Genomic DNA, 17,301 nt, shown 5'->3' on the forward strand with positions numbered 1-17,301 from the left:
CTTGACAGTGTCCTTTTTATGTAATTAAAAACCTATTTAAAGGTATGCCAAATGTTTATTAATTAAATGATCGCTTCATTCTGTAGCCATAATGAAAAAAGTAATTGTGATACTTTTAGTAAATCCCAGGTTTTTAAAGAAATAATTACTTTATAGAAAATCAGTAACTAAATTAAACCATTCTTCACCCGCTGTTAGTTTTGCTCTTTTGCTCATCTTGTGCAGCAAGCTGAATCCTGAAACTACCTGGGACAGATTTTTATTCTGAATAATGAATATTTCAAAGGAAATAGGAATAGAGGAAGAAGAGAAGTAAGAACCATTAGTGGGTCCCCAAACCTTAATACGTGCCTGGTCGGAAAAGCGTGGCGTGGTTGGAACAGTCCGGAACGTGCCCGCGTGGCTGTACACCTGGTGCACTGATGACAGGTCTCCATCACTACTGCCGAGAGAAGTGAGGACCAGAGGCAAAGGCTCCCCAGCTCGGGCACAAAGCGGGGTCAGCCCTCCGAGCAAGATTGCCATGGTGTTCGTGGAGTCAGCCGTGGACTAGGCTGATCACCGAGGATGAGAGCTGGTGGAGACTCCATCCTTGGAGATACCCAAAAGCCAACTGGACACAGTCCCGGGCAACCTGCTGTGGGTGGCTCTGCTTGGGCAGGGGGTTGGACCAGACGACCTACAGAGGTCCCTCCTAACCTCAGGCAGTCTGGGATTCTGTGATGACCAACCCGAAGAGCAGGAGAGCAGGAAAGATGGTCTTGTAGGAAAGGCGATGCTGCACACCACAGCCCTGCCTGCAAATCTCAGCTCCACGCTCAGATGCCGCCGAGAAGCATGTAAGATCTTTGTGCCCTGTTTGCAAAACAGGGTCCTCAGCTCATAACACGAATTCCTCCAAGGCAGGCCTGTGCCCTTGGTGAGCATCTACAGAGACTGACGTGCTGCAGCCGCACACCCCACGGCTGCCCAGACACTGCCAGGCTGCCGATGCTCCCCCCTGAACAGGTCTGAGCTCAAACACGGAGGGGGCAAGGAAACCTAGCGCTCCCACCCATGTCATTAATAAATACCCATCACAAGAGTTTCTATGTGCCTCCTCCTTCCACAGACACTCTCAAAAGCAATCCTGGCCAAGAGAGGGCTCTTATTTCTGTACCGGGGCACACACCACTAAATTGAACATGGCTCCATAAGCCACCCAGCGCTTGTTTTTCAGCCAAGGTGTGTGCGTGTGCTTCAGCTCATCAGCTCTACCTGGCTCCTTCTGAGAGGAGGCACAGACTTTGAACACAAGCCCGCACATCTAGGCTGACACTAGGTGAATATAGAGGCAGGCGACAGCGCAGCGGTGACCAAGCATCTGTGCAGGCAGGCAGCGGATGGCTGGCTCCCAGTTGTCGGGTTGCGGGGGCCTTTGATAGCAGATGGAGAGTCTGATTGCATTTGCTGATAATGGATTAGTAGGCTTATCTTTGATCTCGACTTTCTCCTGGTTAGCTGATTTCTTGAGGGGCTCTGCGGGGAGGTGTTACAAGAGATTTATTAACAAGATGAACTGCAATGCCAGGAAGAGCTACTTCTGCAAAATGCACTTTCCCTCTCACTCTCTCATGCATGCACAGGCTTACACCCGCACCCTGTTTGAATGCACTCAGCATTTTTCCTCCTCGGGGGACTCGAGCAGATCTGCTCCTTCCCTCGCGGTGGGCTGGCAGAGGTTCATCATTGCGAGGGGAAGCTGCTCTGTCCTTGCCCAGCCACCCAACAGCCTCCAAAATGCTCCTATTTGCCAACAGCAAATGAAAGCACCTTAAAATTTAGGCACCCAGGGCAGAAGAAACAGTAGGTAGGCGCAGCTGTGTCCCGGTGTCCCCGTGTCCCCAGCACCACCACAGCCTTTCCCCAGGGCCAAACTCCTCCCAGCTGCTATTGCAAGGGGATGTGGGAGCCAGCCCTTCCCAGGGCCAGGGAAACAGGCAGCACCTCCAAAGATGTCCCGGTAAAGGGAAGGAGTGGTTTTAATGCCCATGGGTTTTTGGGAGCTGGGTCAAACTGGCAGGCCAGCCTCTCAGCTCAGCTTCTACAGAGAAGACAGATGCTCCCCACTTACCTTACACAGCTCCAAACATAACCGAGCCCTTCCAGCAGCACAGCCTGCTCCCGGCTGCTGGGAAGCAGCAGACACCCAGTCCCCTCCTGGGTGCAGGGTGGCTTATCTGGGCTGCCTGAAGGCAGGCATCACACCTGGAAGCTCTGCCTGCCGCGGTGTGTTCGATCGCAGCCCTGAAGCAGGGCTGTTCCTGCAGGGATTGCTCCCAGCCCTGGGAAGAGCTAGCTACTGGAGCTGCATGTTGCTGGCCAGCAAGTCTGAATAATTCATTTTCAAGCGATTTTACTCGAACATGATCCACCAAGCGCACCTCATGCTGCCCCAGAAGTGGGTTATTTTAGCAACGGCCCCATCCTGCAGGTGAGGAAGCCAAGACCTGCTCCAAGGCACCTGTCTAACACCAGCAAAGGAGCCAGGATTAGAAATTCAGAGCTCAAAGCTCGGCTCACTAGACTGCCTCATCTCTGACACACATGGACATGGCACGAGGTGACACTGCTGAACTTTTGAGATAGCTGTGAGACAGCTACCTACCAACCAGTAGCTACAGGGGAAGGAAGGAGCAAGGGGGCGGGGGGGGAAGAGAGAGTGATAAAGCGATAGGGGATGCAGACAAGAAGCAGTGAAAGTAAAGGAGAGAGAGGAAAGCAGCAAGGTAACCCACACATGCATCACCCCAAGTCCACCATGAGAGTTTTTGCTTGCTTTCTCTACAGGCACGAGCCTTTGCAGCTGCTAGGGAACGGGGTTGCCCAGTCCGTACTGGTGTTGCACGCAGGCAGAGCGGTGCAGCCACGCACGACCTGTGCTGCCAGCCAGACTAGAGTCTGGCCTCAGGCTAGACTGTGCATGGCCTTCTGGAGAGTGCTTGGCTTTAGGGAGAAAAGAGCAGGCCAAAACCAGCCCACTCCCACCCCCAGCCTCAGGATCTCCCAGAGCACATCCCGGAGCAGCGGCAGGAAGGGGAAGGTACCGCTGGCCATGCATCTGCTCTGCCTACGAGCCGTGTCCTGAGCTGCCAGCTGCTAGCTGGCATGTCCTGTGCTGGCCAGCACGGTTTACACCTACTCCCTTCCAAAGCAAACACATCAGGTGACAATAAAGCAGACAACCCACCTGGGTGGATTCTGAATTTTCTTTGCCAGAAATTCTCATCAGCTGCAATGTCTCTGTGCTTTTGGACCTTGCTGCTGATCTACAAACCCTTGGCTAGCGAGAGCGTGGAGCTCCCCCTTCCACTAAAGTGCACATTCATTTTCCCCAACAAAACCACCCACTGATCCACAGCACAGCTCTGCACAACAGGACATGCCATTCCACATTAGCATAATTATTTGTATTGCAACAGCATTCGGAAAGCCTAGGCCCAGGTTGTGCAGACACCGCGCCGAAGAATTGGCAATTCAACTCAACAGCCGTTCATTCGTCTCTCTCTGGTGCTCGCGCGAGACATCAGCGCTGCACAGCGGCGGCCAGCCCAAGAGAAGGGTTTCACGTTTGACCCCAGCGGCAGTGGTGAGGATTCAGCCAGAACCCAGATTCATACAAAAGGATGCAATAAATGAGCACGGGGCTGCAGGAACAGGAATTGTCCTTAAACAATAAGCAGGCTGCTGCATGTTTAATCTTGTTTCACTACAAGCTAAATAAATTGGCTTTTTCTGAAACAGCAGCCACGGTGCACACCACCACTGTGCCTGGGAGCCTGACAGCATCTCAGAAGCTATGCCTGGGGTGAGCTGTTTCCATTAACCAAACCCCAGGTCAGATCAGAGTAATCGTGCTGCCTTTTAGCAGCCCACTTGCTCTCTGAGAATTAACCCTTTACCTTGTAACCTTATCTCCCTGAGGAGTGGTGTTGGACTGTCCAGTCCCCAAATGCCACTGCAAAACCAAAGCATGGGTAACCCCCATGGACACAGACCAACAAGCCTTATTCCTTCTTTTCTTATCCATGTTGCACGTGGCATATTTGCAACAGATGAGGCCCCAGGCAGAGGAGGAGTGTGGTAAATGTGCAGCTCAGATTGCACAGGAGCTGTTCCCGTGTCTGCCTTCAGGCCCAAGGATGAAAAATGAATTCAGCAACCAAGCCACAATTCATCTCAGCTGGCTAAGGCCTGCCTTTACGGCCGGGATCCAAGCACAGACACCACTTAGCCTGGCCAATTTCCTGTGTTGATGCTTCACCCTAGACCCTGGCGGGAGAGACTCATTAATTACGGAGGCTGGAATTGTCTCTCTGCTACATAAGGGGGAAGCCAAATGCAGGTCAGCAGCTCCGTGTGCCCAACAGAGCGATAAACTCTGCTAGCTAGTGCTGCTACAAACCAGCCCTGGCAGGGGATGACACGAGTGCTGCGTGCTCAGCTAACCCCGGCCGCGGGCTGCCCCAGCTACAGGTCCAGCTTGGTGGGTGGAATACTGATGCCTTGGGGGAGGAGAGATGCTGCCATGTTCAGAACTTTATTGCCAGCTGTAGCCAGCTAGAAAAGGCTTCCTACGCTCCCCTCGGGCTCTTTGCACCTGCTTATTTTCACCCACACATCTGCAGGTGCTTTGCAAAGGAGGTCAGGAGCTTTGCGGAGACACCGTGCCCCACGGTCAGCCAGCAGCCGCAGGGACAGGACCCGTCCCCACTGCCTAGTTGTGGCGCATCCCCACCCCAAAGAGGGCCTGTGCGGCCACACTGAGAGGGTGAAGGTGCCATCAAGGTTATGCACGAACCCTCTACCCCAGCCAGGCTTCTGACGCATCATGTTCAATGCAAAAATACGATAAAGTGCCTTCCACACAATATTCTCAGAGGATACTCTTAATCGCGTTCCTGAACCAACAGGATGAAGCTGCCAACCCTGAAAGAGCAGGGTAAGTTTCCAGGATAAACCTCATCCTCAGATGCACATCCAGACCAGCATCCTGCCCACCAGTCCCTTACCGGCTGGCCATGAACTTCCCCGCAATACCCCATCTCCCTAGCCCTTCCTGCGTCCCTCTTGCCCTCCCATCTCTCCAAACCTCTCTCCTCCACAGCCAGGAGGGTTTGCTCCAAAATCCAGTCCTTCCCAGCAGAGGCCAGCCCCACACCTCTCCCAGTTCCTCCTTTGGTTTCCCACCTGAGCAGACCCCAAACACAGGACCTGCAGCCTCCACAGCCATTCAAGCAGGGACAGCAGCTCCTGCTGGCTCTTACCTGGAACAAGGAGGTACCTTTACACCAGGGTCCTGATGCAACTAAAATTGCCAGTTTGCCCATCAAAGGGGGCCCAGCTCCTCTCCCATCCCCATAGCGATTCCTGGTTTATGCCCTGTGACAGAACAGGGCTGCTCACACTTAGTGCCTCAAAGCAAACATCGCTTCATTCCTTTCCTTTCGCTCTGCACAAAATATGCTAGAGAGGCCTCAATTATAAAATAAACACACACATCTTCCATCTGCTGCATAGCTCTGAGCACTTTCTTATTAACAGAGGGCAATTATAATCATTGACACAGAGGTGAATGCAGAAACACCATCAGAAGAGCTCATATTTGAGAGCAGCTGTATCCCACATCCTGAGCCACAGAGCATCACGTCCCAGCTGCCTCAGGAGGATGCAAGGAACCCTTTACAAACACACAGGACAACCTGCTCTCACTCAATCCTGTTCCTGGTTTCTAGTACTTAGAAATCAGCTTAAATCCCCCAGCACAAGGTCTAAGAGCTCTTCCGCTATTTCTGTGGACATTAATTATGACAACTGGGTCTGTCAGGGTTTTACATACTGAGGAGCTGCAGGTACAACAGCTAATTAGCATTACGCACACCCTATCACCTCTCAGTGCCCACAACCTGCCAGCTGAGCCACAGCTCTGCAGAAGAAGTTGCTACAGAGAAGGAAGGAGAAAGGAAAAAAAAAATTTATCTTGGCTGCCAGCCCAAGCCCTTCTCTTTTTAAGATGCATTTCAAGAATCAGCTGGCTGGTAACCTCCTCGAGTTACAAGGGAGGCTGCTTGTCAGGAGCTGACCTGAGGTGGATTTAATTGGGAGCCATGGGTGGGAGCGAGCGATCCGAAGGGCACCTTGGGGAGGCTGCGCAGGGAGCGGCCAGGAGGGCAGGAGGTGTGCGAGCAGAGCGCACCCTCTGCTGCTGTGCCAAGGGCAGCCAGACCCTGGGTTTGGAGGGCCTGGGTTGGAGAGCCCTGGGCCGCTTCCCTCAGCTCCTGCCTGTTCAGCCAGATCCAGCCCGTTCACTTCGCCCTCGGCATGCACCCAGAGGGCGATGCACCGCTCCCGCACGGAGCCGTGCCAGGGCAGCAAGACCCAAAGGTCTGCCTCACAGCACCTGGACACAGAAGCCCATTTCAAGGTGTTTCTCCACAAAGTCTTCCCACAGCACTGCCGAACTCGGAGCAGATGCAGTGCATTTCTCTCTGCTCCCCCAAACCGCACAGCTTCCTCCGCTCAGGCCAAATGCCCACCCGTTTCGTCAGCAGTCAGGCCAGCAAAACTGGGATGAGAGCCGGGGGGGACGAGCCAGGGCCTCCCCCAGGCTCTGCTGCTGCAGGTCCTCCAACAGCTCCACAAACCAGCGAGTCCCCCAAGCACTCACAACCTGCCTCCGCTTACCATCCCATAGAGGCGTAACTCTTCCCACGTCCCAGCCCTCAGACAAGAAGGCTTGTGTTAAGTTTTTGGACAGTATTTTACATCCTGGGGTGGGGGGGAAGAGCTGTGCACAGCTACAAGCAGCTCCCAGGACAGCAGCTCTGTCTGGGGATTTGCAAACTGGATTAGCTGGGGGCAACCAACAGCTAATCCCAGCTCCGCCGCTGAGGATGCGTGTTGCCTTGGGCATGCCGCTTCACTTTCTGTTTCAAAATTCTCCTGTTTTGCAATATTTATCTCCTACACGAAGTTTTCTGGGGGAGGAATTTATTAGCAGAGGAAAAACAAATCATGTATTTCAGAGCAGTACTTTGCAGTAGAAAATACTGAGCAGTCTCCTCATCTAAGTATTATCAATACCCTAAGCCTTTAATTCCATGAGAGACAAAACAAGATCATCTGAGAGTTTCAGTCAGTGACCCAGGACTACTATAATTCTCGCTAAATATCGCCTGTCATGAAAACATCGACCATCAAACTGCGCTTTCAGCTGCTTAGTACTTCCCAGGGTATTCCCACTCCCTTTCTCTGCAGCCTAAGCCCCCACCACCTTCATCACCATCTGAAAAGTTCAATTTTTAACGGTGCAACATGACCCTTCATTCCTGTCAAAATAAAGTGAACGATCAGAACCTGAGCTTTGCTGATCCCTCATTATCGCTATTTATCAACGTGTCGTCACGACCAGTTACCTAAACATGAAAAATAAGCCCTTTGTTTTCCTTCTACATATTTAAGCACTCACCTCTGCGTCTCACCTGGCTTGTTACCAACCTCGCCTGGCCACGGGTAGCTACAACCCTTGGCTCCCTCCCAGACCAAAGTCTTTTGCTTTGATCCTGCAGTGTATCCAGACCCACGGTGGGGCTGAGCTGGTGTTGGAAAGCAGAATGAGACCCTTCCCCCACCCCAATTTTGGTCTGGGGTGTGTAAAACTGCCTAAGCAGAACCAGCTTACGCCCTGGCAACCCTTTCCCCGGCCCAGTCACAAATGCCAAGCGATACTTCACTTGCCTGGTGAAAAAAACATGCACACGGTGGATAAAAAAACAAGGTCTGATTGTCCATGGTCTTGTGACAGCCCCAGGCATGCATCCATCAGCCCCGAGCTCCACCCACAGCAGACCCTCCGGGTTCCCCAAGCACACATGGTTATTAGGGCAGGTTGTGCTGCTCAACACCCAGGAGCAGCAGAAGTGACAGCTCTGCAAGGCGAGCCGAGAGGGTGCCATCACCAGCAAGGGCGCAGGCCCACAGTACCTGAACTGGATCCAGCAATGGTAGCCACAGCCAGCGATCGCTAGGCAAGGCAGGGCCGAGGCTAAGCCAGCCACATCAGTAGGACCCGGTGAGGATCAGCACAGCGAGAGGCCAGGCATGGACATGCACCCACTTTGTAGCTTCAGCAAGGACCAACGGCAAGGAATGAGCTCAAACACGGCTCCAGAGGGGGGCGGGGGTTGGAGCAAGGTGGGCACCAGGCTGCGGAGCTCGGGAAATGGCCATGCGCAAATGTCCCGTCGCTAGCCCGCAGGGGCAGAGTCCCTGTGAGCATCTCAGGGCTACCTGCCGTCACCGGCCCTCCCCCACCGCAGTCTGACAGGCACTTCCCTTAATTAATAGCATTACACGACATGCCTGGACCTCCCTCAGTGCGAAGGGGTCTTATCCAGGAAGCACGTCCTGAATACAAAGCTTCCAGTGTTGCAGCATTTCAAGTCACCCCCCCTCCCCATCCCTGGGACTGGTAGTTTATTTGTTTGCTACAGAACATTGTAAATATTTTTACCAGCTAGCAAACTTTCAAATCCAATTGCTTTCTGCATGAAGTGAAAGCCAGTGTGCGTAATGCCCTTTCCTTCCCCTACAGTCATTTTTTATGCGTCTATCAAATCACGGCAACACTAGCGTGAAAGCACGAAGCGTAGGCAAGCGCCGTGAACACCCGCAGGGGCACCGAGTGCTGTCCTCTGCCGCTGACTGCGAAAGGGCAGCACTTCGTGCCTTACCAACACGTCTGAGAATTTGCAGAATTAAGCTCTTCTGAAGTATAATTATAATAATTATTCATAAACATCATTGAGATCTACCTGTGATTGCTGCTCTATTTCACTCTGCAATGAGGTAAGGGTGGCATATGAATGCGAACACTGGAACACTCATTTTTCAGACTCTCTCAATGTTGTATTTTCTCCAAAAGTTCCAATTACAGCCCGGGTGCTCGTTGCACTGGTGAGTTTAGCGCTGCCCAGTGTCTGCCTGCTGCATGCCCTAACGCGCCAACAGAGAGCACCAGCCCCGCGCCATCAGCCTGCTGCCTCGGAGGGCAGAGGAGGAATCCCAGCCCTGCGGGGAGGAAGAGCAGCTACTTCGTCACGCCGCAAGGCTGGGTCACCTACACACAGAGATAACACCTGAATGGAAGCGCCAGCTGATGAACATGCTGGTTTTACCCTGTTTCAAGCTGAGCATAGGAATACATGACAGTGGCCATTTATCCCCTGTACAGGTATTATGTAGGAATATGTAGGATGGGAAGAAAGGTGGTTTAGAAATTTAGTCTGCAAATTTTAGGTGAGCGTTTGGAGAAATTTCAGCAAGGGAAAAGGCTGAGCACTCCCTGCTCTCCTTGCCAATCATGCTGCTTGGACAGGACGGGGGCACTCTGGCAAGCTTGCGACTCTTTCCAGTGCCCCCTGCTTTCATGGCTAAACACTCAGTCCCGTGGGCAAAGGAGCCCGGCGCACCCTCCACTGTTTTATTGCTACAGAGGAAATAACTCTTCTTCCTTAGCACAGTCATTCAGCACTGGAGCTGTTAAACAAATGCTCTGTACCACAGTTATACTTTTGCGAGCATGAAACAAAATGATGCATGGTGAGGCTCTTTTAAACAGGTTATTATCTGTGTAATTGTTTTTTTACAAAGATTAATAATCAAATTCTGCAGGTCAGGTATTACCACAAGATGAGTGGCTCTGACAATAAGCAGGCACCACTGCATTTAGTAAGGATGCTAATTGAAGCTAATTTCACTAAGTGACCTTAACAAATTGTAATTTTCCTTTAATATGACAGAATGAATTATTTTTTTTCCTTAAGGCACAAACCCTCTTTCCCCCCCCTTCATCATCTAACTTTGAAGCACAAACTCCTAAACATCCTTTTATCCAGAGTTTCAAAGGGCTGTACACAGCAAAAGCTAACCTGCGAGGTTCTTTTCTATTTGTTCACATAAAGGATTTTGCAGACAGCTATTGAATACAGGTTCTCTCAGAAATCACAATACCAAGGCCATCCAAGGATCACACTAGTGGAACCTCAGTGGATTTTAATGGATCTGCAAATTACTGAATCTTGAGGGAAAACACGCAGCAGGTACAATGTCTGTACTGGCCTCCTTGCATGAGGCCCTTGTCACCTTCCCATGGCATCTTAATCTCTGCAATCATGTTCCTTCACACACAATCCAGGCAAATGACAGCCAGCAAAGCTGTTCCCTGCTGCTCCCTCCATGCCCTTTCATCGCAGCATGAAGCCAGGACTCAATCATGCCTTTCAGCCATGTAGTTTCTAACTGGACAAGAGCCCTCCACATCTATGTTTAATTTGACGTAAACAGGATCCAAACACTCCACAATTCTGATGGATTTTGAGGAGTCTTTCAGACACAATACTTGAGTGAGGAGAAAAATATCCAAAGTTATGGGGAAGGATACTGGAAGAACCCACAAAACCAAACAACCCCACCCCTCCCCAGGACACTTTCTCCTCTCAACACCAGGTCAGTTTTCTTAAGACAGGCTCTCAAACAGGAGAGGGAAGGACGACAGGCTAGATCTGCGGCAGCTGCCCTGGTTTCCCCAAGACATTTCACTAGCCCACCCTGTGACTACAGTCAAGTGGTTCAAAAGGGCTACTCGGCACCAAACAAAACATTTTCATTTTCTGAAGCAGGCCCGTACAGGTGGCACAAAGCCCTTCCCAGACCCATCACTGAAGACTGTCTCCCTTTTAAACAGTCCTGCCAGGGGCTTTGGAAAGCAGGACATGAGCGATTCTGAGAGCTTAACAAAAACATGGTCTGTGATTCACTTTTATTTGAATGGCTGTGACCATGAAAAGAAATATAGTAGAGAGTCAGGTACACCCACCTGAAATCAGCATTTTCATTAGGATAACTATTAAGTCAGCCTCTTCTCAATTCTCACCAATTCCAACCCAAAGACACCTTTTATTAAAGTTTAAAAACGTTTCACTTAAACAAGACTTCTGCAGAGTCAAAATGTAAACAAAAGAAATGATAGTGTGAAGGAGGACATGTCAACAGCTGAAATAACTAAAATAGCAGAGAAAGTATGAAACAAATAGGAATTGAGTCACTGCCAGCAGCAGCAGCTAAATGCCCAAACCAAGCTGAGCACAACACCCCTCCTCACGCCCGCTGAGAATTGTTCTCAGCTCCAGATTTGCTCTATTGCACTTCAAGGATTTTTTTTCCTACTCTCTCGTTAGCGCTTCTCTGTGGTACTAGCACCATCTCTGAAGTTAAACTTAGCAAAGCATCATTCTGAATTTATCTATGAAAACTACAACAGAGTCTACCTTGTTTCTGAACCAGCGTGGTCATATCAGAACGGCACGTATCTGGTTAAGCAGCTAACTTCTCAACTTCATCTTTAAATTCTCCAATTTTTAATATTTCTGCCAGGATGTTAGAAGACCTACCAGGGAACAGAAAACATGGTATTAACTACTGCTTCCATTCAATTTGCAGAAGTGGGGCTACAAGACTTCCAAGGAAAAGTGTGATGTAGATAAGTCTTTGAAAAGGAAGTCCAAAGGAGTTCAAAGGAAGTCAAATGGAGCTTTCCCAGCCTGTTAACTGACACACCGTCCTGAATTTATGGTTTTCTACACTTATTTTTCCATAAAGTTATACTAGCAGGCTCCACCAGGAAGTCCTCTTTCCAGTTAGTTTTAAATGGTCACAAAAATTCAAAGAATTATACCAGACAACTTCTTGTTTTTAATAACCCTACCACAGGAGGGTTTCTGCTAAGATATGGACCTCGGTAAAGGTTATGGGTTTCGTCAGGGGGTTGTGTGGTTTGGTGGTTTTTGTTGTTTGGGTTTTTTTTTCCACTTTAATACCCTGTGTGAGTTTAGCTTTATCTGCAGAAATTTGTAGATTATAATTATTTATAAAGAACATTTTATAGATTATTCTCTTATCTCAACTTGCTAACATAGATTGTACCTAATGGAACTAACACAACAAAAGCAAAAGCATATCACTTAATTATGGACAAGGTCTACAGCTGTAGAAGTTCTCTTTCCATACTTTCATATCTCAAAATGAAAACTAACTGGCAAGACAAAAATATAGATATGCTTATATGATATGCATTAAAGACTAATTTGTAGCAGCTTCTTTGGCACTCACATGTCAAGAGTATCAGTTTTCATTTCCGCTTTAGCTTTGTTTGAGAAACTTGAGGACGTGATATGTCAAGATATTACACCTTAGTAACAACCTAAAAGGATAAGAGGGGAAAAAAGCCCCAAACAAATGAAAGACGACTTTTCAATAAGCCCAAGCAACTTAATGTGTGATTTCACTTAAGATGAAATCCCTAATATAAAACAAACCCACAATACCACAGATACAGCAAAAGTCTTTTTTTCAAATCCCACTTAATTTAACATTACGCCCCTGATTCAGATTAACATGAAATTGTTCAAAGGCCAAGGAGGTGAAATGAACAGGGTGCAGTCTGAAGGCTGGTAAATCCTGATAAAAAGATTAGGAGATGGGAACATACACGGATGTCAGCATTACTATTCTTCATACTACTGTACCAAAAATTTTGACCGAACCAACTATTGTGTATAGCTGGGTGGATTTTTCGCCTCCTGACAAATCAGAGAGATTGGAATAAGTGAAAAGCAATCATGTGTTATCATCAGCTTGAATAACTGAGAACTGCCTCTTCAGATAAAATGTCAAAAATGATACTTACATAGTTAATAATAAAAAAAATTGGCTAACCTTGATGCAGTTTTGAGAATTTCATGATTTCTTGTAAAACTTGTCACAGAGCAATAATACTTCACTTTTATGACCCAATAAATAGTTCTGAACAGCCTTCCAACATTATCTGAGATGGAGTCAGACCAAATAGAACAGAGAAAAAAGAGTAAAGCATCAGAGGTGCTGAAAATCCACAAGTCCTAGGTCATTAATATCCCTGAAATGCTTCAAAATGCTTTTTGAAACTACATAAACTTAGCATTTTTAATTTCTAATAAAATAGTTTATATAATTCTTACATGGCAGATGAACACCACAGTTCATTAAAAGGAATCAATTTTAAAAGCAACCTCAAGAGAGCCATAACCTAGCTACAATTAAATGGCATTGTTTTAAAAGCATTTATAAGTTAGTCATCACTACAAGGCCCAAGAACCATTTTTACCCCCATGTACTGTAAGACAAAATTGTTGCTTGTGAACTTCCAAGTCTCTCTTCTCTGTTGATACACAGGAGGGAAAAGGTCCCAGGAAGAGCTCAAGACAAAAGTCAGCAACTCCTTATCTTAAAAGCAGCTCTTTATCCTTTTGGGTACTTGGGAGAAAACACAAATGTGTAGCAACAGAATTCTAATCACTGGCAGCATCCTATCATCTCTACCTTTCACAGTGCTCAGTATATAAAAACAGTATGCTTCAAATTACTGGATAATGGGAATGGATAGGAGAGAGGCATTAGAGTGTTGCTGGCCACACTAATCATATATATTGATTGAATACTGAATGCTTCTTCAGTTTGTCTGACAGATTGGACTGGCTTTGGCAGCCCCTCGCTCAAATGTGTGTTCTGTCTCATTTTCTTTCACATCATTCATTAAATCCCCTGGGAACACACAAGGCTTTCTTTCCTGGCTGTCCTCACAGACTTCTTTGCTTGCCAAGTGTTCAGGTGCCCTCTCATCCTCCCATTAACACCTACTGATCTCACAGCAAAAACCTGCAGTGAATTTAAAAATCCTTTTCTACATGCCTGTAAAATAACCCCCTCTGCTGTTTCACTGTGCATGAAGAGCGCTGTGCTCCATGGGAGTGGTGTTACGTGCCCTGTGAGTGACAGCAAATGTCACGGCCAATACCACACTCCCTCACCGAGTTTAACCTTGGTACACCTACATAGTTACGACATGCAGGATCTACTGACACACACCGAGTCGACTTTTTTTAACTTGCCTTTAAAGAGAAGACATTAACATTCTGACTGTGCATAAAAAAAGGTTGACAAATGGTACTTTTCTCGAAATAGCTACATGGAGTGTCTAAAAACACCGTCTCAGTGTTCCATACCTGCTCTCAGTTGCATCTTGCTTGCCTGCTAGACAGAAACATAACTGCAAGTGCTGCAGCGTCACGTAGACGGATAAAAGTCCAGGTGAGTTGCATGCACTGCCTGTATTATATCACCTGTAACAGTTTTGGATTAAAACTCAGTTACTATGCTAGTACCCTTGGTTTTGCATTTGGCAGAATAGGATTACAGTAGTCTTCCCAAAATACACTGAATGAAATAGCTTACGCTAAGCATTTCAGGTATTTTTAGAGTATGCAGTAGAATAAACACTGCAAGATTGTTCTTACAGTTCACATTCTGAGTCTATTTGTACTTTAGAAATGTGATTCTTAAGACAACGCTCCCATCACAGATTATGACGAAAATGTAATTGAACTCAAGAGAGTATTGGGGAATCTGGGAAGGAAGCCGTGTCTCGTGGTCCTTCATACAGCATTACCCTGAGAAAGTTTCAGCAGTTATGCCAACACAGTTCAATTTTGAGATGCTGAACCAAGAGACTGTTTTCAATTATCAATATTTCACAGATCTTGGGATCACATCCTTAAGATGGCTAAGGGCAGCTTCTTCATATTCTTGTAAAATCTTTTGTGTCCCAACACAACCTGATCTGCTTTCTTAAACAAAAAAAAACCCCAAAACTAAAAAATCCCCCTGCATCTGCTAAAATTTAAGCACATGAAATATGTTAACAAACAGTTGGGAAACAAGGAACTGGGTGATACAGAACAAGAAGCAATATTTCCCACAGAAATACTTTTACATACCTAATTCTTGAAAAAGTCAATGACAAATTGATTTCTCAGTTGTGCAGACACACTCCGTGATATAATGTACCTTATAAAAATATCGTTCATTCACTACAAGAATTCAAGTGTCTGCAGAACTAGAATATAGGAAAAATAATTACGGGGAAAACATGAAACTAATTCCATAGTGCATGGCGGAGTGAAGGCAGGCAATTACATTCTGAAACGTACGTCTCAGAACAGAATTGTTCAATACATAGATCTCTACATTTCCTTCCATTTCTAATACCGGATTTTTAAGAACATGCATACCATGCTCAGCTGATTAAAGCAAGAAAAAAGCCTTTCATATTTGGCACTTTAGTCCTCCCATGTTTCACGTTCAGTCAGACTGATGGTGACTTAGTATAGCTTCCTCCATCTTAACCTCTGCAGCAACTTGATCTTTTCACCTTCTTGCATCACTTCACAACCAACGTGCTTTTCCTTACGTTGGGCTAGGCACGGTATCTACATCAAATGCTGCTGTAGTCCGAGCCACGGGCAACAAGAGCCGCTGCTGCTTCCCATTCCACTGTGAAGAAGGTAATTGTTCCAAAGAAGCCCACAACCACCATGATCAGGAGTTGCCACTGCAGGAGGAGGTAGTTGCTGTAGAAGTATGCAACTGCAGCACAGATGGACTGAGAGAAAACCACAAGGTATAAAGATTATCAGTGGAGATATCCAGGCTATTATTACTATACAAGGATTATCAAACTGACATACACACAGTTTAATACACAACTGTCAGTAATATGCTTCTGTAGAAGATATATGATCTGAAAGCTTCATTATACCTCAACATATGTCTTAATACGGAACACAACAGATGTAATTTTTGCTTGTATTTCAAATAGTGCTCACTGCAGAAAGTGAACACAACACTCCAAAGTGTTTGTAGCACCACAAGTGCAGTTCTCTGGTATTTGAAAACAGTTTGTCTAGAATTTACAAACATGTCAAACTATTTCCAGTTTTACAGCATCACAAACTCTTCTACATGAAAATAGCTAGAGGCTTTGACAAGCAGTGTTGCTTACTTGCAATCTATCCATTTTAAAGGTAAAATTTTCATTAGAGCTCGTGTAAAGAATCTTTATAGTCCATGTCTATCTGATTCTTACATATCACTGAGAATTACATAAAAATGGAGCAGTGCACAAATATAAAAGTCTTTTAAAGCAAGACCCTTGCCATCAGTTAAACCAGACACACCCTGACCTCCACCCCCAGCACTGGCTTGCTATTGGTGGGACCATGCAGTTTCAATACTCTGTGCCACTGTTTTTCTACCCAGACCACTGATCAACACAGATCTTGACCTGGGACATTCAGTACCAAACAAAATTAATGCCTGTGAGTGACATGGTCTATCCAAAATACAGCAGTTGTATTTTTATTGTCTGAAGATTTTTCATCGAGTCTCCACCTGGCGTAGATTAATTTATCTTGGCATTCTGACAACGTAAGGACAGACAAGCATTACTTAACTCTTTGTCTGCATACCTACCTGGTAACTTCCAGTGATATGGTACAACATCCACAAACTCTTCAACTATTACACAACTTGTTTCCTTTTAACTCACACCCTGCTAAGACTTTGAGTAAATTCAGTAAACGATTATTTAATTAAAATCCAAGTCTGGTTAACTGTACTAGTCTTTTGTCTTTAAACTACAATTCCCAACACTTCTAACTTCCCTCAAAACTTGGAAGTAATAGCGTTCAAGGACAATCAAGCTACCCCTACGTAAAAAGTTTTTTTTCTCCTGTGAAATAAAAAAACAGGCCGAAATCCTTTGCAGAAACACAGTAATTTTTCTCAGCTCTTTAAAAAACCCCAGCCCAGTATTTCAGTAGCATTCCAACAGTCATACTTGCAAAAGTCTGTGCCACATTAATACCTGAACAAACTTAAAGATGGCAAAGGCAGGAGCACTGTCTTCTGAATAGAGGAATCCCAAAATACTGAGGAGCTGGGTGTTGAAGCAGCTGTCCCCCAGGCCCAACAGAAAGCTGCAGAATATGGCCACCTCTTTGCTGAAGGAGAAAGTGAATCAAATTTTAAAACCCTTCGTTCCAACAGCGTATACATCTATAAACTATTTTTGACAGACTTATGTGGAAAGTGAGAATGGAAGAAAGTTATCAAACTTTAAATTTCACTGGAAAAGAACTGGCAATGCTTGGCTCGGCAAAAAGAATAGTTTAACTGCGTTTCAATTTCTTGACTGCTAAGACTTCTGTTACTGTTACCTGCAGCCAATTCTGCACTGCCTTAGAACTGCCAGAACAGCTCATTTTGGTGCTTGGAGCCACAACACCCACAAGGCGGTGATTAAAAGCTCAGACACACATGGTGAGTTTA

General features: G+C 46.7%; 1 protein-coding gene across 4 annotated transcripts in view; it reads right to left on the reverse strand.

Annotated features, from left to right (window-relative positions):
* MFSD11 (major facilitator superfamily domain containing 11) overlaps positions 1-17,301 on the reverse strand; it is a 34,353-nt gene continuing 17,052 nt past the window's right edge. For 3 of the 4 annotated variants that reach the window (XM_064467507.1, XM_064467508.1, XM_064467506.1), the window contains exons 14-15: positions 16,838-16,973; positions 10,842-15,574 (exon numbers count right to left, since the gene is read on the reverse strand). In XM_064467507.1, coding sequence (XP_064323577.1) covers positions 15,407-15,574; positions 16,838-16,973 — 304 coding nt within the window. In that variant the 3' untranslated portion in view covers positions 10,842-15,406. Of the gene's footprint in view, positions 1,519-10,841; positions 15,575-16,837; positions 16,974-17,301 lie in introns of those variants that run through there. The other variant, XM_009513622.2, reaches the window with a different exon arrangement.

This window comes from Phalacrocorax carbo, chromosome 16 (genome assembly GCF_963921805.1).
Source record: "Phalacrocorax carbo chromosome 16, bPhaCar2.1, whole genome shotgun sequence".
NCBI classification, from domain to species: Eukaryota; Metazoa; Chordata; class Aves; order Suliformes; family Phalacrocoracidae; genus Phalacrocorax; species Phalacrocorax carbo.